The sequence below is a fragment of the Bicyclus anynana genome, chromosome 20, assembly GCF_947172395.1.
Source record: "Bicyclus anynana chromosome 20, ilBicAnyn1.1, whole genome shotgun sequence".
NCBI classification, from domain to species: Eukaryota; Metazoa; Arthropoda; class Insecta; order Lepidoptera; family Nymphalidae; genus Bicyclus; species Bicyclus anynana.
This window is the reverse complement of record NC_069102.1, coordinates 11,654,276-11,679,079: the sequence shown is the minus strand read 5'-3', so window position 1 is coordinate 11,679,079 and position 24,804 is coordinate 11,654,276. Positions and strand designations below refer to the sequence as shown.

Below are 24,804 nucleotides of genomic sequence, written 5' to 3'. Positions count from 1 at the left end.
ATAATCCAGCGATCGCACTGACAGATGCTATTAGCACTTTGTAAAATAATGATACCACATTTTTACTTTAATAGTGATGCCCAGTTCCATGCACGTAAATAATTATCACTAAATCTCGTATTTCTCTCAGTTATTAGTTAACATTAGCTAATACTTACTAGAACAATTTTAATAGTAAATAATAGTTACCTACGTAGTAATTTGGTTCAGAATATAATAATTGACTCCTTCACTTTGTCACAACACTATTTATGGTTCAATAAATAATGGTAGCATATGAAACGTCAGTGGAGGTCGCAAGACTCATTATTTGACTATAGCTAATGTGCATGGCAGACTACGGCAAACTATCTAGCCTTTCCATATTTCCAAAGACCCAACTATAGCCCACCCATACAGTTACAGTTTTATTAAAGTGTAGTTCCAGGAAAAGTAAAAAAACACATGAAGATATTAATCTTTTATTATTTAAGTTATCTTGATTTTTTCTGCTTAATCTCTATATCAATAAGTAGGTACAAAACTTCATTTCGTTTTTCTATTTTAACCGAGTTTCTTATCACTTCACAGCCAGCGACCATATTACACTAAAAAAAACAAAATAATAAAAAGCCAAAAGGAAGTCAAAGTCTGACTATAAGTGTCTAGTTTATTGCCAACAATGATGTTTCTGAATGTTTTCTTATGTTTTCACCACCAGGTTAGCAGACAAACGTTTTAAAAATAACGAAAAAATCCTTATATGGCTTTAAACATGTAGACATGAGACAATGGTGTACACTTACTAGTTATATATATTATATTAACCAACAAACCGCGGCATAGTTTTGGTACGTTCATTGATAAGTCTATTAACGTAATTTGTATGGATTAGGTATTAATCGACAAGAGTGCTGTACATCACTATAAGCTGCCACAATTTATTTATTTAAATGTGTATATATTTTCATGTCAACCATTTAAAAAATATTATACACACTCGTACGGTATTTTCGTTTTTGGCGGTTTTTAATTGATTAAGTAATCACTGTAAGAAACTTGCAAGTAAAAATAAATTGCAAAATGAAAAAAAACTTAAAAGGAATTTCGTTAAATAAGTAACTTATATTAGGGAATGTCACATTCAGTTTTGACTATAACACTTAAAATTAATATTTGAGTATCTACATTTACTTAGATATTTTTATATGACATAAACATAATTTTGGAATATTGCTATAAAATACCGAAATAATTCGCAATCGAATTAAATATTTACAGCATATAGCTTTAACTATAACTCCACTCCTCATTATTTGGTATCGTATCACAAATTGAAACTATCAACAACTATGTACAAAAACAAAAAAAAATCTACATCTAGATTAATTACTACAGTATAGATATGTATAAAGATCTTTAAAGCTCTCTTTGAAATATTATTGTTAACGTAACATTCTATAGAGAGATTTTTTATATAGGTATAATTGAAACATAAGTTTTTTTGTTGAATAATATGAAAATTGTTGGAAAGGCTTAAATACCTAGTATTCAAAGCTTATCGCCTATCTCCAAAGGCCCGCGCGCCTATCAATGAAAGAATGAAAAACACGCGCCAAACTATGGCTCTGTAAAAGGGCTAACTCATATTATGTCTCTAAATCACTAATTCATTAACAGATTATTTGATTATTGAATGTAATCAAATGACGTTTTTACTTATTGAATTTATAACATTAGAGTCCTGTTTCCACAATGTTGCCATTTCAGTAAACGATATAAAACTACTGCTATAACTAGTATATTAACGTCACTTTTTGGTTGCGTATTCCGTTACACAGTTCACCACTTAAACAATTCCATGTACATTATTGTTATTATTCAATATTTGTTTTTGTGAACTGTTATGAACGAAAGCGGAATCCCTTCTGAGGTGCCGATCTTGGAATGAATTCTTCGCACGTGCTAAAGTAGCAGCTGATATCTCCATTGAATCGCCGTGAGGGAATCTTGAACCTCTTCGCCAGCCGTTTCGACACCGCGCATTCTGCAATCGTCACGTATTTTTTTTTAATTATACAGCGTATAAAATTACTGTATACTGAGAAAAGTTCTGCTATTTAAGATTTCTTACTTTTTTTCATCACTCAAGCTGTTTAACTTAAAAAAACAGCAAGCTATTTGTGCCAGTCTAAGAACGTATTTGCTAGCCTTGCTTATTACTAGCGCTAAACCTTTCAGATTGGGACACACCAATGTCTGAAAATTATAGAAGTTTACTAGAATAATTACAGGAAGATGATGCACCATTGACTTTGGTTAGTCGGGTTTCTTGCGTGTCCTGTAGGACTTCTGATAGGTAAATAGTAATAGGTAATAGCTCATGGCTGTCCTATATACATCTGACCTTAATTTGTCAACTAAAAAACGTGCTCAAAATATAATACAGGTACAGTAAACGTATTTTTTATTTGAATTAATAATGATTTCTAACATATTTGGACTGCTTATTTTGGAAAACATGAACAGAGAGCGATAATAATTGTAGAGCTACAGTTCGTTTCATGTAGGATGGTGCGGGTGACAGTTCGTTTCGCTCTTGAAAGTTTGCCGTGATTCACGATAATAACGTCATACAGGCAACTGTGACCCCGTACCTATAACTGAAAAACACTTTAATAAAGCTTACGTGTCCAGTGCGCCACGTCCACCGGTTTCTGTTGAACACGCCGTAGACTATGGGGTTGGCGCAGGAGTTTGTGCACGAGAACAACCATATAGCTCTCTGCAACGCGGGGTCTTGGCTCTTCACCGTGTCTTGGTCTATCCAGTACCTGTTTAAAACAATTTACATACATGACCATCAATCTATTGCTTGCAGCGGTAGTGAGTGTGTAGACCAAGAAAGCCGATCATCTCATAGCCTACACCCGCTTTTGATAAGCGAGTGTAAGCCAATCCTTTGATAAGCAGTTCTTAACCTACTAATATTGCAAACGCGAAAATTTATTTGGATGTTTGTTAATCTTTAACGCCGCTACTACTAAAGCGATTTGGCTGAAATTTGGAATGTAAATAGATTTTACTCTGAATGAACACATAGACTACATTTCATCCCGAAAAATCCATGATCCCGCGGGATTTGTGAAAAACTAGAATCCACGCGGACGGAGACGCGGGCGTCCGCTAGTCTTAACATAAATTTTATGTATAGTAGCAAAACCTCGCGATTTCTCCCGAATATTTCCCATTCACCTGGAGGTAAAAAGATAAAATAATTATAGCCTATGCAACACTCAGATAATATAGTTTCTGCTGCTGACAGAGTTTTTCAAATCGGTCCAGTACTTTATAAGTTTATTCGTTACATGCAAATATAAAAATCTTTCCTCTTTATAATGTTAATAAATGTATCTTGTGGCAAATAAACCATTTTTACATCTATAAATGAACAAAGTATGGTGATGCAAGTGACAATACCGTTTTATATACCAATTTAGCCGCACGTTACAATAACAGTGATTTTTATACCGGTACGTTACTAACACATAACGTACCATAAATATATAGTATTAATAGATACTTAGTACAGGTAGAACTTATTTTTGACAAAGTAGCACGTTGATCAAGGGTAACAATAACAATTGAAAATCAGCGCGCCAGCATTTGATTGTTTCATGCAGCACAATGCTGAGAATTATCTTTCTCAAGAATGTGCCAAACATGGAAGACATTACATATTTTATCTCTAGCACCTACTTGGATTTTCATTTAGACATACACAGGCCTTGTAGCTAAGTGGCACGTCGATTCTCTTTCTACGATCGCAAACGTTTCGAAAACTAGAAAAATGTATGGGAATGACATTTGCTATCGACAGGTCATGTGATCAAAATCTGTCATTTCTATACATTTTTCGAGTTGTCGAAGCACTATGATAGTAAGGGATTGTGATGCGTTGCGCAACTTTAATAAAAAAGATATTCCTGTATTTTATTCTTTTTTTGAAAATTATTTTTAAGCATGTTCTATAGTAATAGATGATGGTGGAATTCGATTGCTTACCGTGGGCCGTCTACTTTTTTTGACTAGTGCTGTAAAAGTATAAAGACATTACTTAGTACTTACCAAATACAGTACAAGTAATAGGGTGACCAGCAGGTAAAGAAAACTAGTACAATAGTGACGGACATCTTGAGTGTTCTGGCCTTCGCCCGCCCGAGGATTCCCACTCCGCTGCGGCGCATTTTATCTGTAAATCATCAAATATACCTTTAATATCTCATTTATTTATAGAAGATGCCTGTGATGCTAGATCATCCTCAGTTAGTCAGGCCATTAGTAATAATAATCTTTATTTAAGAAAAATACACATGAAAAATGAAACAATAGCCTTATTACTAAAAGTTACTATCAAGTATACAATATACAAGTTATTCCCCTAATGTGGGTAATTAAATACGTTTAAAGACAACTTTGGAATGGGGGATGTTTTTCATTTTATTACCCTGTCGATAGTATAAAAAATACCATTAAAATAAAAACGTTCTGGACTGGACTTGAAACCTGCTAACTTTTTTTTTAATTCTTTACATGTTACCCCTTGACTACAATCTCACCTGATGGTAAGTGATGATGCAATCTAAGATGTAAGCGGGCTAACTTGTTAGGAGAAGGATGAAAATCCACACCCTTTCGGTTTCTACACGGCATCGTACCGGAACGCTAAATTGATTGGCGGTACGTTTTTACCGGTAGGGTGGTAACTAGCTACGGCGGAAGAATCCCACCAGCCAGACCTGGACCAACTAAGAAAATCTCAATCGGCCCAGCCGGGGATCGAACCCAGGACCTCCGTTTTGTAAATCCACCGCGCATACCACTGCGCCATCACTATAGTTCAATCAAATTTCAGCTTAGAAGACGTAAATAAACCGACTTTACATTATGTCAAAGTTCAATAAACCAATCAGTTACTATTGAATGGGTATTGACTATACAGTAATGATAATTCACATAATTTTGGGGTCAAATACGATGGAAACATTATGATCAGAAACACAAATCGTTCCACGTTTAGGATTTCCCACAAGGAAAATGATTTTACAAAGTAATACAGAAATAATATTTTACGTAGTGCCATTTCTCAGAAGTTCATAAAAGGTAACAGTACATATTGACGTTAAAAGAGATGGATTCCTTTCACAGATTTTTATTGCAATACCCTGAGTGCCGCATTGTTTTATCTATTCGCATGATTGAAACCAACCTATTAAATATATCAAACTGTTAATGCCTGAAATTAAAGATTTAAATAACAATATTTGTCTTAGGTGGACCGTGGATATGCTGGCGGCTCGAGATCGTTGTGCTTGGAGCTCCATTCAAGAGACCTATGTCCAGTAGTGGACGTCTATCTATATATCTGTAGCTGATAAAGTAGGTAAGGTAAGTAAGTGTCTTTAGCTTTTTGTCAGCGCCGCATGATCTCCGGTAGCGACACAGGAGCAGTACAGCGTGGAGATGAGCGCTGCGAGGTACACCAGCACCATGTCCAGCAGCTTACCATTAGCGGTGTTAGTTCGCCGCATGATCTCCAGCAGTGCGGCAGAAGATCAGTACAGCGTGGAAATTAGCGTTGCGAGGTAGACCAGCACCGTGTCCAGCAGCTTACCATTAGCGGTGTTAGGTCGGCGCATAATCACCAGCAGTGCGGCAGAAGAGCTGTACAGGGTGCAGATGAGCGGCGCGAGGTACATCAGTACCATGTCCAGCAGCTTACCATTAGCGGTGTTAGCTCGCCGCATGATCTCCAGCAGCGGCACAGGAACAGTACAGCGTGGAGATGAGCGGCGCGAGGTACATCAGCGCCATGTCCAGTAACTTACCATTAGCGGTGTTAGCTCGCCGCATGATCTCTAGCAGTGCGGCAGAAGAGCAGTACAGGGTAGAGATGAGCGGCGCGAGGTACACCAGCAGCTTACCATTAGCGGTGTTAGCTCGCCGCATGATCTCCAGCAGTGCGGCTGAAGAGCAGTACAGGGTGGAGATGAGCGGTGCGAGGTACATCAGCACCATGTTCAGCAGAAAGTACGCCAGCTCGTGTCGCGGCGTCGGCAGCGATCCGTACGACACGCACTGGAAGTACCTGAAACATAAACGTTTCTTAAAAGACTAGAGGCACTAAAAATTCCTTATTCTCTTAGAGGCACTAAAAATTTCTTATTTTCCATTATTTTCACAAGGCCCGCTTATTTATATAAAAGGATTTGGAGATCAGACCTGCCAAGCTGATCCAATGCAATTGGTAGGTTTGGACTGATTAAGTTTGGTGCTGCATCAGAAGTTAATGACGATGACTGCGACACGCAATGTAATACCACCAACTTTCACACAACAACCCTAACTTATCAACAATGAAAGCTCTTTGTGGTAGAGCTCGACTGTGGAAGTAACCACCACTTATATCTGCCAAGCACTGTTGTGGTTCGGTTTGAAAGGTATGAATGTCGATGTAACTAGAGGCACAGGAGGCATAACATCTATGCTTCAGATAGGGGGGCACATGGCAGTACTTTTTAAGATTTAATAAGTTATCATAGTTCAGAACAATATACAATTGATAACTAACAAACGAGAAAGATGAAAGCATCTCTTGAAGAACTTCTCGATCAGATATTAATATCAGTATGGTCAGTACGGTCAGTGTGATTGTTGCAAAAAATGTGCTACGCCGCGCCTTGTCGTGTATTCTCTGGTGCTAAGTATCAATGCTTTTTTTTTTAATTTATTTAGTACCAATATTAGTCACACACAGAAGTAAAAAGAAAACTCATCATCATAAAATCATCAATGCTGTATTTCAAATGTATCTTAATGGGTTCGCTCTAAATTTCAATGAATTTCATTCCCCAGATCACCTCAGACATCATTAGTTTAATGAGTCACTAAGAAATACTAAAAGGGTAGTAAGTCTGTTGAACCATCACTGTTTCGAGATTTATTTAGAGTTGGCATCGCGCCTATCTTTGCGTAGCTACTTGCACATATGTCCTTAAATAACTATAATATTTCCATTATAAAATTATGCTAGGATATTATTTATCAATTATAAAGCTCGTCAAGTAAATCTAATACTGCCATGCCTGATTGGCGCTAAGTATCATTGCTGCGTTTATTTCTAATGGTTACCAGCACTGAAAATAGAACGCTAAAGCTAGCGCTGTGGTTGCCAGAGCAATTTTTGGTATATGAGGCTTATTTTTAACCGACTTCCAAAAAGGAGGAGGTTCTACGTTCGGCTGTATGTATGTTTTTTTTAGTAAAACTTTCTTACCCTCTAACATCAGGGTGTTCTCCCAAGTGGAATATGAAACTCTGCGGCAGGCTGGCTAACGCAGCGCAGACCCAGGCGATAGTGAGAGCCCGCCTGACTCTCGCCTCCCAAGTGACATTCAGTGGCTTGAGAATAGCGTAGTATCTGAATCAGAAAATATTTCGTTTCAATGACTTGCAAATTATTGACATTTTAGGTATCGAGCATGGTATTTGGGAAACTACAATAAGAATAGGTGAAAAATAATCTTAATAAATAAAAACAATACGTAAAGACCGGAATCACAAAGAATGGTGTCGTAGTAGATATAGAAGAATTAACGGAAGGAAAAAGTATAAGAGCAAGTAGGGAATTTCTTTGAAAAATAATTGAGGGAATCGGTCAGTGTTCTAGTTGGTCCAATTCAGTGACAAAGACAAGATTTTTATATGTCAGCCTTAACCGTTCACGACAGGATGATTCCACAAAAAAATTAGTAACATTTGCGTCAGCGCAGAAAAATATTAAAATCTTAATTCAAAGAGTTATTTTTTAAATCTTAGGATAAAATACATAACGAAAAATCATAAAAATGGTAAAGGAATAAAGAAGAATTTTTGATAAAGAACTAATGAGGCTTTTTTGAACTTTCAGGATAACTGTCACTCAAAAATGATCTCCAGCGGCATCATCAGGAATGTCACCTGAACACGCACACTGTTGCAGTTTACCTGTCGATCGCTATGCAGATGAGCACGAAGCTGGACAGGTAGAGGCCGAAGGTGCGCGTGAACATCATCAGGCGGCACATGAGGTCGCCCGCCAGCCACTGCACGGTGCCTGCCCACGCTATCTCCAGCGGCATCATCAGGAATGTCACCTGAACACGCTCACTGTTGCAGTTTAATCAAAAACATGTCATCATAACTCTAAATTTATAATAGGTATCTAAAAACCAATTACACGTTAAGGCAAGCGCATCTGATAAGCTAAACTGTAGCACTTTGGCACTATTAAAGAGTTTACTGCTTTGCTTTGGGTCAATCGATGTTTTAGGTCACTGCAAGGCACAGTCACTCCTTGTAAGGAAGAGGATATGTAGCATACCCCCACCACGTAATTTCGATGCGTGTTGGCGGGCTTAGGACGATAATGTTTGAATCTGTAATGATTACTAGATATCATGATGTTATCAAGTGATGTTATCGATAGGATCTGTCATTTTATACATGTTTTTGTATTCGAAGCGTTAGCGTTTGTAGAAAGAGAATCGACATGCCACATGGCTAGAAGCCCAGGAAACATGGACTTCCGAACTTTGAACTACTGAGAAGTTGTCGAAATAAAGAAAAGTCCAATATTTTATTAATTCCCGTAGCCCAAACCAGGAGTCCGAGGTTCGGTTTATGATCAAAAAACTGTTAAATATAATTAAAAAATTAAATGTATATTCCTAAAATTTACTTCAATCGAGGAATCTCTTTAAGGCAGCGTACACACGTCATCCACGTGGTGATAAAGGTATCATATTAGTTATCAGACGCTTATCGTCGACCTTATGTGGAAGTTTTTAACAATATTTTTGCTTGAGTTACATAATTGTTAATTGGTAGCGTAGGTCAAATAGCAATCTCTTTGTTGTAATATTAAGTTTGGGAAAAAAAACTATAAAATAATAACAAGTTTCATTATAATAGTATAAACCCAATTTAAAAACTGATTATTCACGTAATAAATCTGTACTGTACGTGACAACCCGTATTTTCCATTATTTGAATAAAAAAACATATATCTTACAATTTATCAGCCAGGATTTATTCTCATAATTAGTTTATCAGCCTGTTTAAGATAGGGATGATAGCAGTTTTTTTTAATTGTATAAAAGTCAAGAGTATGCTAAAAGCAATGTTGTAGTTGTAACAGGGTATCTGCGATCATTACTTTCAGAAATACGGGGATTTTAAGGGTCATATTTGCTCTGCCACGAATTGCTTAAAACGCTCCTTATTATTCAGCAGAAAAGCTGAAACCAGTAAGTGGCACAAGTATGCCTCTCTGACTGAGAGTAACATATTTGTTCCTTTTTCTATGGGATACCCTTCGGCCAAGGCATCGCTGTGCCAATAGACATCTATAAACTATAACACCGCGATTAGTTGCCTCGATTGGTGACAGAAGGGTTAGCTTTTTCCGCGCAAAGGATCAGCTTGGCTGTCTAACACGGAAATGCTGTATTCTTGTCAATGAATTCTAATTCTTTCTCAATGAAAAAAATGGAGAATTATTATCAAATCTTACCATAAGGTCAGCCACTGCCAAATGCATGAGTAACACGTCCAGTCGACTCGCCCGACCCATTCTCTTCCTCTTTACCAATTGAGACAGCACTGTCAAATTCCCCGTCGCCGATATCATCATCAACACACTATAAACTGTTATGGAGACCATGTGGCCATGGTTGAATTGCATCTCCAAAGGCATTTCCTCTGTAGCGTTCCAATGGCTCCAGTTCTTCTGGGAAGCTCCTCCGGGCCCCGATAGTTTCTCTGGCAGAATGTCCATTTTTACAGTTTATATATCCTATCTTATTTGGTAAATAATATTTAGATAACGTCCTTGTTTTAACTTTGAACTCTATGTATAGAGACTGATGTGTAGAATCTGCTTTTTGTGAACATTGTCTTGTGCTTGAGGATTTATCTGCAATGAAAATAAGAATGATGTTATTGCTTTTCGAAATAAGCTTTTAAATTTTGTGTTTTAGGTTTATTCTTGGTATTTATACGAGGAATTAACTTTACTGTTACTCAGTTAAATATTTTCCGTTATAAATCACATAGGGTAGGTATAAAAACATCTACAGTTGAAATAACATACATACGCATGTAATTTTAGCACAAAAATGTCGTTACAAGATCAATATTTTTATATACGGGTAAGTAGTTTACATTATATATACTTCCACGTATATTGGCTTGTTATTTGTTACAATTAATTTTAACATTTTAGGTTGAAGGTACAAACACACTGTTGTACATAGCCATGAACTTCCGAAATCATCCTATTATTAACAGAATTCATTGAAAAACATGACTATTAATTTTCTCCAAAAACAAACAAATTCTTGTGGCCAGACCCAGACCTATGAATAAACTCTCAACATAAGTTTAAAATCGAAAATCTGAGTAACTGGAGCATTCTCAGAATACATTGAATTGCAAAGTTTTACGGTACCTCAAACTCATCAAAACATATCAGCTAAGGTCAAATAGCCAACCTTTAATCGATATAAAGTGAAAGACAAAAATACGTATAATGATGTTTACTCTATGTTCAACCTATGGTTCATCTAAATAAGATGATTAATATGATTATATCAGTTTTTATCGTTCCATAGCTAGTAGCTAGCGTGATTTATTATCAAAACAACTACTAGGCGATGTAAAATTGTATCCACTTAGCATATCACTTTGAGTTATTGATGTTATGGAGTACTAAATGAATATTGCCGAGTGGAACTTTTACATTTTATTAAACGGGGTGATAAGCTTTCGTACATATGTTATTGTGTGTATGAACCATACATCAATCGCATCGACAGTAATACTTTCAATATTATCAAAATATTAACTAAAAATTAACTTCGAAAAATGCCACCTCTATGAAGGCTGAAATGAGATGGAAGTAAGGTTGACGGCCTCCGTGGCGCAGTGGTATGCGGAGTGGATTTACAAGACGGAGGTCCTGGGCTCGATCCCTGGCTGGGCGTATTGAGGTTTTCTTAATTGGTCGAGGTCTGGCTGGTGGAAGGCTTCGGCAGTAGCTGGTTTGGTACTGCCGAATACTAGGAAGGGTGGTCTTTACCGACAAAGACGTATCGCTAAGCGATTTAGCGTTTTTCGTGTAGAAAGAAGTGTGGATTTTCATCTTACTCCTAACAAGTTAGCCCGCTTCCATCTTAGATTGCATCATCACTTACCATCAGGTGAGATTGTAGTCAAGGGCTAACTTGTAAAAAATAAAAAAATAAAAAACAGTAGGCATAATTATCAAGTTTGTTCGTAGAAATAGTAGTGGACCTCATTCAGATAAATTCCACCACCGTTTCCGTCTCATCTCAATCATCATAAATGTGTTGTGGTTCCTGTTATCGCCGCGTTGCAACGACTTGCGATACGGTTTCAGTGTGCTCGTGGCGTTCGAGCCGTCCACATCTCTTGTTGTGTAATTCTTTATGGGTTACTTGGGATAGGCGGGGAGAGTGACTTGAGTGGAAAAGGGGAGTGTTAGATATCTGTCAAAGGCGCCTTTAACCCTACACACATCGTTCACAAGTGCGTGACTCCACTCAAGGTCATTCTCTGCCATTCTAGGGTCTTATTTTGGTTACAGTTTGATATGTTAATAAAGTTGTCCTGACAAATGTTGTGAATTTGTTTTGCTTTGTTCGACATTAGTTTTCTTATTTTTGTAATCACTTTTGAGTCTGCTAAAATTCCCTCTAAACTGCAGCCCCAGGCTCTTACCCCGATTTAGATTCCGTGTGCATTTGCAAATATAATACTTTTGATTTAATTAACAAAAAGAAACATAAAGACGCGTATTTCCAATTTCCAAGAGATGTCTTAGTATCGCTTGAAGCGACTAACTGAAAGGGTAAGACAAATACAAAGGGCAAATAAGAGACTCTTTACATCGAAAACAAATATACAATGAAAGGGGGTAAATTCAACTCGACGGTTTTCATTTGGGACCTCATTATCTCAGTAAAAGGTAGATCAAAATTTCAATTGTACTAAGTTTACTTTAATCATTTTCTTTACTTATACTATTAGGTATGTACTTTACGTAGATATTAGATACTAGCGGACGCCCGCGACTTCGTCTGCGTAAAACCCTGCTACTATGCCTACCCCTACCTTACTCCTAACCTACCCATACCCTACACCTATCCTACTACCCCTATGGTAGGGAACATGCGACGGCGACGACGGAAGCTTAAAAAATGGAGTAACTTCTCCCGTTTTCTCAACATTTCCCATCACTGCTCTGCTCCTATTGGCGGTAGCATGATGAAAAGTATATTTTAACCTGCCCAGGAATATAAAGAATAATTGTACCAAGTTTCGTTAAAATCCGTCAGTAGTTTTTGTTTCTATAAAGAACATACAGACAGACAGACAGACAGACAAAAATTTTACTGATTGCATTTTTGGCATCAGTATCGATCACTAATCACTCCCTGATAGTCATTTTGGAAATATATTTCATGTACAGAATTGACCTCTCTACAGATTTATTATAAGTATAGATTAGAGAGGGTATGTATTCGAAACGTGCTTGGTTTTTTTTAATACGGTGTACTTTGGATAACATTTTTCTTCAATCATGCCAATGTTGACAGTAATAAGCCATTTCTAATATTACCTATAGTTAAGCAATTCATATAAATAAAAATTCTGTGATTTTTTTATTCTCTACAAGTTAGCCCTTGACTACAATCTCACCTGATGGTAAGTGATGAAGCAATCTAAGATGGAAACGGTTTAACTTGTTAAGATTAGGATGAAATCCATACTCCTTTTGGTTTGGTTTTCGGAACGCTAAATCGCTTTTCGGTACGTCTTTGTCGGTAGGGTGATAACTAACCACGACAGAAGCCTCCCACCAGCCAGACCTGGACCAATTAAGAAAACCTCAATGGGCACCAGATTAAGTCAGATTGTGGATGATATTTTACTAATTTTTGCTTTCACACGTAAGGGGCCCCTGTAGTCCGAGGGCCCCGTATTATTGATACGGCTGATACGGTGGTAGCTTCGCCCCAGCTGTATTAGAAATAGACATAAAATCAAAAACAGCTGAGTCGTCAGGAATACAACTTAAACTGAGGACAAAATTTCATTCGTCCAAATATAATCCCTAATTGTTGATTGAAGTTCCTTTCTGTAGAGGAAGTAAATTTAAAGAGCAGTTACCCAAACTCTCGCAGAAAATGATTGTGGAGAGATTAAAGCGTTTTGAGCACAAATTGCTCGCCCGTCTCATTAGCGAGTCGGCCTTTAGGTAACATTAGGAAGGCCTTTTTGTGAATATTTGTGTCTTTGAAATGTTACATATTTAATGTTAAAATTTTTGTTACAGCCGTATGAACAGCCACCACGAAATAACAGTTTAAAAAAGCGAGATTGATTACGTAATTAGTTAATTATCTAATTGATTGTGCTGTGAGAATATGACAAAAAGTAAAATTTTTTAAAGCCTCAATAGCTCAACGGCAAGAGCGGTCGGACTCATCACCGAGGGATGGTGGTTCGATCCCCGCCCCGTTGGTCTATTGTCGTACCCACTCCTAGCACAGTATTTTCCGACTAGTTGGAAGGGAATGGAAATATTGGTCATATTATAAAATATATGGCAAATATTCTTTTATAAAATAAAAAAAAAAGTAAAAAATTGACCAGAGAAAAAGGTATTTCAGCTAACTTTAATTTTTGACACAACATAAAGAAGCAATCAATTCACATTTATATTATTTAGAAAACTCCCCATCTGGTATGAAACCAGATACATTTTCGTGGACTTACGATTCGTAAACCCCCATTTTTATGTCACGTCAACGTAGACCCCCGTCTAGTCTTCCTTATACCCCTGGGGTCTACCTGGACCATTTTGGGAATCGATGCTCTAAAACTATGCTAGCATATTCGTGAAGCGAACCATGGAGACCGGTTTGGACTTGATTAGTCCAGCGCATTCTAATTTCCATTAACACCATAATTTTATGGAAAATATGCTGGAAAATTGGCGGTTGTTTTATTAAAATTACGAGCAGGCAGACTTGATTATCTTTATGGAACGTGTGTTCATAAAGTTAATTAAAAATCGTTGCTAGCGTAATTAGGCTGTCTTATTAGACCCGATTATATTACAATAGGGGGTATTCAATTTAAATATTTGATATAGGTACGAAGAAAAATGCGGCTTGTATTTTTTACTCTGTAATCTCGCGTGATATGACCAATCATCGATTTTTAGGGGTTCAAATATGTTAGTTACAGATGAACAAATGATAGAGTTAGGAGCCGTGATAGCCTAGTGGATATGACCTCTGCCTCCGATTCCGGAGGGTGTGGGTTCGAATCCGGTCCGAGGCATGCACCTCCAACTTTTCAGTTGTGTGCATTTTTATGAAATTAAATATCACGTGTCTCAATCGGTGAAGGAAAAACATCGTGAGGAAACTTGGATACCAGAGAATTATCTTAATTCCCTGCCAATCCGCATTGGGCCAGCGTGGTGGACTATTGGCCTTACCCCTCTCATTCTGAGAGGAGACTCGAGCTCAGCAGTGAGATGAATATGAGTTGATGACGACGACAAAATCTTTGCCTGAAACCCAGACCAATCACCAATACAACTACCCAATACCAATGTAATTGATCTGAGGCCTCAAAGCTTTATTTGTGAAATAATGTTTACAAAAACACATAAACAATTAAGGTTTGATAATATCGATATCTAAAGCCATAAGGTAAACGTGTCCACGTGTGTGATCACACGACGTAGAAACACATGGAAACACGTGAACGGTACATTTGTGACAAACATGTGTGCTCGCGAATGATTTTTCTAAAAACGAGCTTTTTTACGTGTTTTCTTTTTTACGTGTTTTATTCCAGGACTTAAGAGGATAACGAGATCCTGAATCCTGAGTCCTAATATGTTATTGAAATAACATAAAATTGTAAATTTTGTCATGAAATTATTAATTACACTCATCAAATCTCTTTCAGTGTGCTTTCATTTGAGACCCACTCGAATATTTTATTTTATATTATAACTTAACACAAATGGTGAACTCGCCGTCCTCACAAAAACGTCAAGGTGGCAAATGAGGATGGCTATTTATATAAAGTATACATAAATAAATAAATAAAAATAGATTAACGATCTAATACATAAAAAAAATACCAATCAACTTGAGAACCTCCACCTTTAAGAAGTCGGTTTAGAAGTATATTTTAGATATTTTCCCCACTTTAAGATATATTTTCTCGTGTCCAACCTTCAGTCAGATCGGTACAAGTTACCGCTCCCTGTCGCTAGTTATCGATAACGTATCTACCAAAAGTTATCGGAGTCAATCTCGCGGAACAAAATGACATGGGTCATCGTAACTTCGGAATTTGCTCGCAACATGTTAGTAACCAGCAATACTAAGCTTCTTACATACCTATTCGTTTCATCATCATCATCATATCAGCCGATGGACGTCCACTGCAGGACATAGGCCTTTTGTAGGGACTTCCAAACATCACGATACTGAGCCACCTGCATCCAGCGAATCCCTGCGACTCGCTTGATGTCGTCAGTCCACCTGGTGGGGGGGTCGACCAACACTGCGCTTACTAGTGCGGGGTCGCCATTCCAGCACTTTGGGACCCCAACGTCCATCGGCTCTTCGAACCATGTGCCCCGTCCATTGTCACTTCAGCTTCACAACTCGTTGAGCTATGTCAGTGACTTTGATTCTTCTGCGGATCTCCTCATTTCTGATTCGATCACGCAGAGATACTCCTAATATAGCTCGTTTATTTTTTCATATTCTGTTATATAAAGGATGCCAATGATGATTGCTAATATTCAGAAATCTAAACATTTAAAGGTCACTCATGACAAAAAATCGAAAACCGCTTGGCGTAAACGATGAAATTTGGCAGCGAGGTAGTATAACTACATATAGTTAGTAAATGCTAAGAAAGGTTTAACCCAGATAAGCCTGAAACTATTTTTGCCTTAGAAAGTTGCGATTTTTTTATATATTCTTAATGATTGCCTCAGTATTTCAGGAAAAATAATAAAAAAAATCTGTGTTCCTCGGAAAAGCTGGAAAATGACATCCCATATATGGGTCGGTCGGCATTACATATACTATTTACTAAGAAGTTATTAACAATGTGTTAAGGCAATAAAAATTTTAATAAAAAAAATACAACCGACTTCAAAACCTAAAAACGTACCCACTAAACTAAAAAGCGAAAAATAACATCATAATATGTTCTACCTGCTGATCAGTATGAAGGCGGTGCTAAGCCGGTGATGTATTAATTCAAGCCATGTGAGCATATCTTATAGATTTAGATTTTGCAGACAGTGTTGTTTCATGTGGTCCTGTCAGAAATGGCATAAATTAAGACAACACCGGCTAAGCACCGACTTCATACTGATCAGCAGGTAGAACATATTATGATGTTATTTTTCGCTTTTTAGTTTAGTGGGTACGTTTTTAGGTTTTGAAGTTGGTTGTATTTTTTTTATTAAAATTTTTATTATTTTTCAATTTTTAGTGTAAAATTTCATCTCAAACGAATACATCAGACCCCTAATGACAGTCACAACCCATCTTGGTACAAAATTCTCAGCAATACAAATTAATCAAGCCCAAGCACAAGGTAGCTACCGTAAACCGTCAAGGGGTTCCCTTCATTGACCTTGGTCTTCATCATCAGACCCCTAATAACAGACACAACTCATCTAGGTAGAAAGTTCTCAGCAATACGAATTAATCAAGGCCAAACACAAGGTAGTTACTGTAAACTGTTAAGGAGTTCCCTTAATTGTCCTTGGTCTTCATCACCAAACCCCTAAATGACAGTCACAACCTATCTACGTGGAAAGTTCTCATTAATACAAATTAATCAAGCCCAAACACAAGGTAATTGCTGTAAATCGCCAAGGAGTTCCCTCGTCTGTTTTATGACTCCATCATCAAATCGTTTTTAAACCTTCATAATTTTGTATTTCTTAAAGGTACTAAATGAAAAAGTATACGAACACACTAGGCACCCATATAATTTTCGAAAGTTCCTCTCAATTTCTCCAGGATTCCATCATCAGATCTTGTCATGATGGCAATGGGACCAAATGGGGACTATACCATTTCAAACAAAAAAAGAATTTTTAAAATCGGTCCAGGCATCTTTGAGTAATCGGTGTACATACATAAAAAAAAAAAAAAAAAAAAAAAAAAAAAAAAAATACCGACCGAATTGAGAACCTCCTCCTTTTTGAAGTCGGTTAAAAATAAAAGACTTTGTTGAATAAAAGTATTATTTATTATTGTTTTAGTAACATTAAAGTTTTTGCGAACATTTTATACTGAATGGTAAAAAAGAAAACACTCTTTATGATGTACACTTCACGCAAATATAATTGCAGTTTCTTTTACATGCTTTGCATATCATAGCTTATTAGGTGACTGATGTTATCATGTCGTATATTTACAAGGTGACTTTTAGGTGCAGGACAAGGTTCACGTTTTTCACACCTTCTGTTTGTTTTCAATACCCACTGCTACCACCAAGTCCAAATTTCTTGTAAATAGCTGGTAATTGTCCGGACTGTCCTTGGTAAGGATCGAACCAAATCACCTACCTACCCTAGATGAGCAGCCTCAATCCAATATTTGTATCATCATCTAATTCGCTTACCACTGATGAACTGTTTACAACTGTGACCGCCGTAGTAAGGAATCATAACCTCGTCAATACTATGCATCTCTTCAACGTATGCGTTTTCTTGAAAAACATTGTTCAGCAAGCTAAACAAAGGCCACATTTTAGCATGTTTATCACTTTCGGTTTGAATCAATGAGTTGTCACAACAGTGCAAATGGTATATGATGTATGTAAATCTGTCACAAGATAGAGATTGATTCACGAGAGAAAATTCACAATCGGACGTGTTTTTCCAATACATACGACATCTTGTCAAGCATACATATCCACTATAAAGGAATATTCATTGAATAATTGGCCAAAATAGTTTATCAGAGAACGTAACATATTTTTGGGGCGGTCTAAGTGCTGGAAACTAGGAAAATCATTTGGTCGGTGTCGATTCCTCCATTCGTACGTTTTGTTTGGTGGAGGACGATCTTCTAGTTCGGCAGATGTAAATGACCTTAGCTGTTGAAGCGGCTGTTCAATGCGAGATCTTTTTAGTACACTAGCGAAAGAAATCTCATCTTCAGTCTCCGATTCAGAATCAGTCTGATGCCATAATTAGCTTTAGCAGGTGCACGTAAAACTAAACCAGGCAAGTTATGTATAACAATTTTATCCTCTTCTCCTGAATCTTCATCAGTATCCGCAGTATCGAGCAGTATTATCGTTATCTGGTGGTTCAAATTTTATGCATTTAGAGACCGGGTTATCATTATTCTTTAACCCTTTCAAAATTTCGTGTACCGATAAAGGATTTGATCTAAGACGGAAAAAACAAAATTTTTAGTCAAAACTTTCAATGCATAATGGTTGTGCCGACAGACCCATACATGGGTTCATAGAATTTGCGGCCATATAAAAGTGTCAAAAAGTAAGGTTTTTATTATTTAATTTTTAACATAAATACTAAAATGTTACTTGGTTTCTATTTTTACTTCTATACTTTTAAAATTAAAACAATAGTATTTTATAAACTTACCTTTTTGAGGCCATGTTTTACAATTTCCAATAAAAATATATTCAATCACGTGAAACACCAAGAAAATAATAAATTCACCGCGTTACTTGTCACTACAAATAACAGTTATCAACTAAAGCTTCTAAAAAAATGTGTAACTTGGTTTAAATAAATCAAATAATGACGGTAGATTTTTTTATTTTGACGAACCCATGTATGGGTCGGTAGGTTCATCTGGGTTAAGGGGACGGATTAGGATTTGCGGGCGTTCGCTAGAGTTAAATAAATACTCCTTAGTTTGTCAGCCTCGATCACAGCATCAATACACGACTGAGAAAAAAAATTTGCGCGTTTTAAATTGATTTAGATTCATATTATACTTACGGTACCTATTATCATTTTTTTTTAAATTAATTATTATCTGTAGTTCACTTAAATATAGGGGGCGGGAAATTTGCTTAGGGCATCAAATTACCTAGAGCCGTGATAGCTAGGATATGACCTCTGCCTCCGATTCCAGAAGGCGTGGGTTCGAATCCGGTCCGGTTCATGCACCACCAACTTTCCAGTTGTATGCATTTTGAGAAATTAATTATCACGTGTCTCAAACATCGTGAGGAAACCTGCATACCAGAGAATTTTCTTAATTCTCTGCGTGTGTGAAGTCTACCAATTCGCAGTCTAGCTCTAGGCCAATGCTTGACCCCTCTCATTCTGAGCGGAGACTCGTACTCAGCAGTGAGCCGAATATGGGTTGATAACGATGATACCTAAAATACGAAATTCTAATCACCTTCAACAAATTATAATAACTTATTCCCATAACATCATTCCCCAATAAACCATAAATAACGGAAGGCTCCCCGGAGATATTCGCAAAAGGTTTCAAATCACTTTGATCTGAAAACCCGTTGAGTTTCGGAATATTCGGAATGTTGGGAAAAGTATGCATTGGTGTTTCCACGGCTCGATATCGAGTTAAGGGTATCCCTTACATTAATGCTTACAATATTCGTCACATTCATAACATAAATTGACCAAATATTGTATACGACGGCGTTGATTTCGACTTCCTCCGTGGCGCAGTGGTATGCGCGGTGGATTTACAAAACGGAGGTCCTGGGTTCGATCCCCGGCTGGGCCGATTGAGGTTTTTTTAATTGGTCCAGGTCTGGCTGGTGGGAGGTTTCGGCCGTGGCTAGTTACCACCCTACCGACAAAGACGTAATGCCAAGCGATTTAGCGTTCCGGTACAATGTCGTGTAGAAACCGAAAGGAGTGTGGATTTTCATCCTCCTCCTAACAAGTTAGCCCGCTTCCATCTTAGACTGCATTATCACTTACCATCAGGTAAGATTGTAGTCAAGAACTAACCTGTAAAGTACAATAAAAATATAATTTAATAAATAAAGATTTATTAATATTTCCAAAACTTCGCCACAATTGTTATTTTAGTTCAAAAACTTTGCAGTAGAAAATTTTTAGCGTTTATTACTTGAACCAACTATTCAAAAATAATAACCAAGTATAAAATCAACGATTAATAATTTTTCAGCACATATTATGACTAAATTGCACTGAAGGTAGTGATTTTTGTAGAAAATTCAATAAAACTTAAAAACCGTAAAATTTCGGCTAACATATATTGCGTTATTTTAGTAGGCCTTTGCGTCAGCTATCACCCTGCAGAGTATGTCGTAATATTTACGGGACACCCTGTATATCTATTAGGTATTCGGTTTAAGTCCAAAGCCAGGTAAATGGACATTAAATCAGAAGAAATCTTTTCAAAAGAAGAAACTAAAATACGTTCATAAGAAATCAAAACACACAAAACGCCAAAAGAATGTTCATGCTTATATCTACACAAATAAATTGCAACAAGACGGCTGAAAGAACGTCAACTCAAGCTCATGCAATGTATGCTCATGCCATAGGAAGTGACGTGAACAAGGTTTTTAAGTAGTGTAGGCACTATGTAAATTGTACAAAACAAAATTTCTTTTCCAATATATGTTCGCAGTACGAACTTCGTACTGAGTCGTAAGGGTAAGTGCAATTTAGCATCTATGAAATGCACGTCACTGACAGACTGACTGAGGTAGGTAACTACGGTAGCTAATTATGGAGTTTGGAGTGTGGTGACTTTATATTTTTTTTCTTTGATAAGTTAGCGCTTGACTGCTATCGCACCTGATGTTAAGTGATGATGCAGTCGAAGATGTAAGCGGGATTACTTGGAAGAGGTAGCGTATCCTTCGTATTATGGTCTCAAATCATGCCAAGTTTCATTTGAATTTATTCAGTTTCAGTTTTATTACAAGTGTCCATAGATAGGTATGCATCGTCAAGCTTAACGTCAGTTGAAACTTTAAAAACAATTTATAACTAAATATATTTTTAATAAATATTTACTGAAATGTAATGAAAACTCATAAATATAATAATCTTTTCTATCCTTCAAAGCGGAGATCGCGTGTAGGTAGAATTTGCTATAGAATTGCAAATACTCTCCCCATTGGTACGCATCAAAAAACATCGAAACCTTTTACGTTTCTGAAAAAGGGGACTCTTATCACACCTTACTGGTTCTTTACGGAGTAATAAGTAGATTTTCTTTTATTTATATTTATTAGTCATGTCTTTTTATCAAGTAAATATTCTTATCAGCCAATTTGTTTCGAAAACTATCTGTCGCTGAGCGAAATCAGCAAGATGAAGTCGTTTTTGCTGCTCAGGGAACTAAGTAGTAATAATAATTTAGAACAATCATTTATTTTGGTTAAATATTACAATTGTTTGCTTGCTAGTAATTAAATAACTATAGAGAAATACCTATTTAACACATAATTTTAATAGAGAACGCCCGTGACTTTCTCCGCGAGAAAATCTATGTCCACTTTCATTGTATATAGGTTCGTGACTATTCTTTGAAGAATGAAAGATTCCGTAAAGATTCAAATGGGTATAGTAAGTTATCCTTAAAATAAATACTGCACATCGCGAACTTTTTTGTAAATTTATTGAATAATAATGCATGTTTTTTGTTATAATTAGCCAACGTTTTCGATAAAAGCTTTCAGGTGACTTACTTATTTCCTTTTTCTACAGTTAGAACAATTGTTACAATTTAATTATCATATATTTCAATAAATGTACATAAAACATTGACAAATTATATAAAGAAATCTTTCTCATAAATCACTCCGTCTGTTGGTCAAAACTGCATGAAAATCCGTTCAGTAATCTTTGAGACATCGCAAATAGTATACCTACACAGACAGTCAAAGCGGAAAACTTTGTTTTATATGTATAAATATTGCGTAGTTAACAATTACTTATAAGAAAATATAATGTGAAAAGTTACAAGTTATAAGAAAATACTTATTTCGTGGAAAACACTTAGCTCTTGAAAGCCGTAGGAGATAACTGAGAAGATAAAGTTAATGGAAACGGAAAAATATTCGCTCGCACGATTATTATCCCTTGTCAGTCATGAGTTTACCAAGATTTTCCCAGTTTTGTTTTCCGAAATCGTAAGCTCGTAAGAACATTGTAAGAACATTTATTGACAAGTCATAGGCTGACCCATGTTATTTTTTGAAGGTTACTTGTACATAAGTATTCTGTGGCATGGTTGAAATATAAATCCATATTGTGAATCATTCTATATTCAATCAGAACATAAACATATCCCATATGCCAATGGTTCAAATTTCAGTTTTCTAAATTTCGTTGCTATGACAAATCAGTCAGTCAGTGAGTTAGTTGGGATTATCACGTGTTTTAAATGGTGAAGGAAAAACATCGTGAGGAAACCTGCATATCAGAGATTTTCTTAATTCATTTCGCATTGGGCCGGCGTGGTGGACAATTGGCCTAACCCCTCTCATTCTGAGAGGAGACTCGATCTTTGTGAGCCGAATATGGGTTGATAATAATGATGATGATGATGAGTGTTCGGCTATTCATGTTTTCATTTATAGGATTCATGTTTGTTATGCACATTGTTTACATTCCAAACCTCTCACCCCCGCCACCAATTACTGCATACACAAGTCGTGAACCCCGTTATCATTGGAAAACAACACAAACGATGCTCATTACTTGTAGACAATGAAAAACAACAATACGTTGAGCACGCAATGTCATTGCCGGGGACAGGTGTTTTGACAGTGCTGATTCTACGAGTAGATAACAGTTAACCCTAACGATGTGAAGTCTTGACTTGCCGTACAACGCATTTTTAACTCCCAACACATAAGAAAGAAAAAAAAAACCATTTGGTCAGAAAATACTTAAACTAACATAAGCTACAAAACGCACTGACCAAATAAAGGTTTCCCACTAAGCGTAAAGCTGCAGCGAGCTGTACATCTATATATTACATTACTAGCGGACGCCCGCAACTTCGTTCGCGTGGAATTCAGTCACAAACTCCGCGGGATCTATGATTTTTTTTGGGATAAAAAGTAGTCTATGTGTTAATGCAGGCTATAATCATTAATCATCAATATTTATTTCAAATTTGAGTTAATTCAGTTCTGTAGTCGCAGCGTGAAAGAGTAACAAACATTCATCAGTTTTTTTGCAAATTTCGAGAAAGCATGGATTTTTTCGGGACAGAGTGAGCCTATGTGTTAATCCAGTGTAAAATCGATTTCCGTTCCAAATTTCAGTCAAATCGGTTCAGTACGTTAAAGAGTAACAAACATCCAAACATACAAACTTTTGCGTTTATAATATTAGTATGATATAGACAACATTAGCACCCTATAACACGCATGAAATCAGCATGGTGGGTGATGGTTCTATACCGCCGATTTGGAGTAATAGGAGTTAGAAATTATAACAAAAAAATATTACGTTAAGAGAAGAATCTGCGTGAAACTTCGTCATTACAACATCTTAGAAACAATAAACTACAAACACCGATCAATCATGTTGTTGTTTTGTTTGTAAACAAGTTTAACTCAACACCAATATTGGTCAAAATTATAAGTTAGTTAACATTTCGGTAATCCTAGTCGATGATAGCAAAACAACAAAGTAAGCGGTAAGTTAATAAACAGAACCATTTTCATTGCTTGCAGCGTGCTCACCTCTACAAAGTTAGTAATTAAAAACTAACTGAAATACAGGCATTTTTAGGGTACCGTAGTCAACAAGGAACCCTTATAGTTTCACTATTTTAGTCTGTCTGTCCGTCCGTCCGTCCGCGGCTTAGTGCAGAGACTATTACTACTAGAAAGCTGTAAATTAGTAAAGTTGTAAAATAAAATCTTGAATTTTTTTTGGGGTATCTCCCCTACATATAAAGTGGGGATAATTTTTTTTACTCGTTGATTTCATAGTGTGTGGTATCATTGGATACTTCTTTGAAGATATGAAGGGTATTTTAGCAATTTCAATTTAGGGATCCGTTTGTAATATATTATACTGCGCGTGACCCGATGGCCTCCTCCTTTTTTTGAAGTCAGTCAGTCAAAAATGTGACTGTTTAATTTATGATGTGAGAGTATCTCATCTCCCTTGATTCATTAAGGATCGGATAGGAGGTTCAGATCTGCCGTAGGAAAGAAGAGCCCCGTACCTTTCTTGCGAAGGCCATTTAAAATAGACTGCTAATAGTTAATTAGTTAATCTAAGAGCGGATACACACGATGCGTTGCGGCGGCGGTGCGGCGCCGGAGTGGTGTCGCTGCGTCGTCTTACATAGAAATATCCCTCCGATCTTACCCTACGCTATACTAATAGCATTAACAACTGAGTCTTAGGGCCATAAATCATTTCTCTATATCTATCTCGCTTGCACTTATGGGTCTTATGGAGCCGTCTAGTGAAGGGTGTAACAATGAAAGACATATTATCGATAAGTAAAGTTTATTATCGTATCTTGTTCACAAAATTAAAAAAATTAACAATATTTGATTTAATATAATACATATTTCATATTATATAATTATTAACTAAATAAAATTAATCTTCATCTGAGTCTTCATCATCAGAATCTTCGTCTTCTGCCAAATTTATTATATATTAGT

General features: G+C 36.6%; 1 protein-coding gene across 1 annotated transcript in view; it reads right to left on the bottom strand.

Moving 5' to 3' along the window:
• Window positions 1–445: 445 nt before the first annotated feature.
• The window catches only part of LOC112047187 (adipokinetic hormone/corazonin-related peptide receptor variant I), a 77,319-nt gene continuing 52,960 nt past the window's right edge, over window positions 446–24,804 (bottom strand). Inside the window, exons 2-8 of the mRNA XM_024084204.2 lie at window positions 9,593–9,994; window positions 8,026–8,174; window positions 7,316–7,459; window positions 5,964–6,127; window positions 4,108–4,231; window positions 2,669–2,813; window positions 446–2,026 (exon numbers count right to left, since the gene is read on the bottom strand). Coding sequence (XP_023939972.2) covers window positions 1,829–2,026; window positions 2,669–2,813; window positions 4,108–4,231; window positions 5,964–6,127; window positions 7,316–7,459; window positions 8,026–8,174; window positions 9,593–9,856 — 1,188 coding nt within the window. The 5' untranslated portion in view covers window positions 9,857–9,994 and the 3' untranslated portion in view covers window positions 446–1,828. The remainder of the gene's footprint in view (window positions 2,027–2,668; window positions 2,814–4,107; window positions 4,232–5,963; window positions 6,128–7,315; window positions 7,460–8,025; window positions 8,175–9,592; window positions 9,995–24,804) is intronic.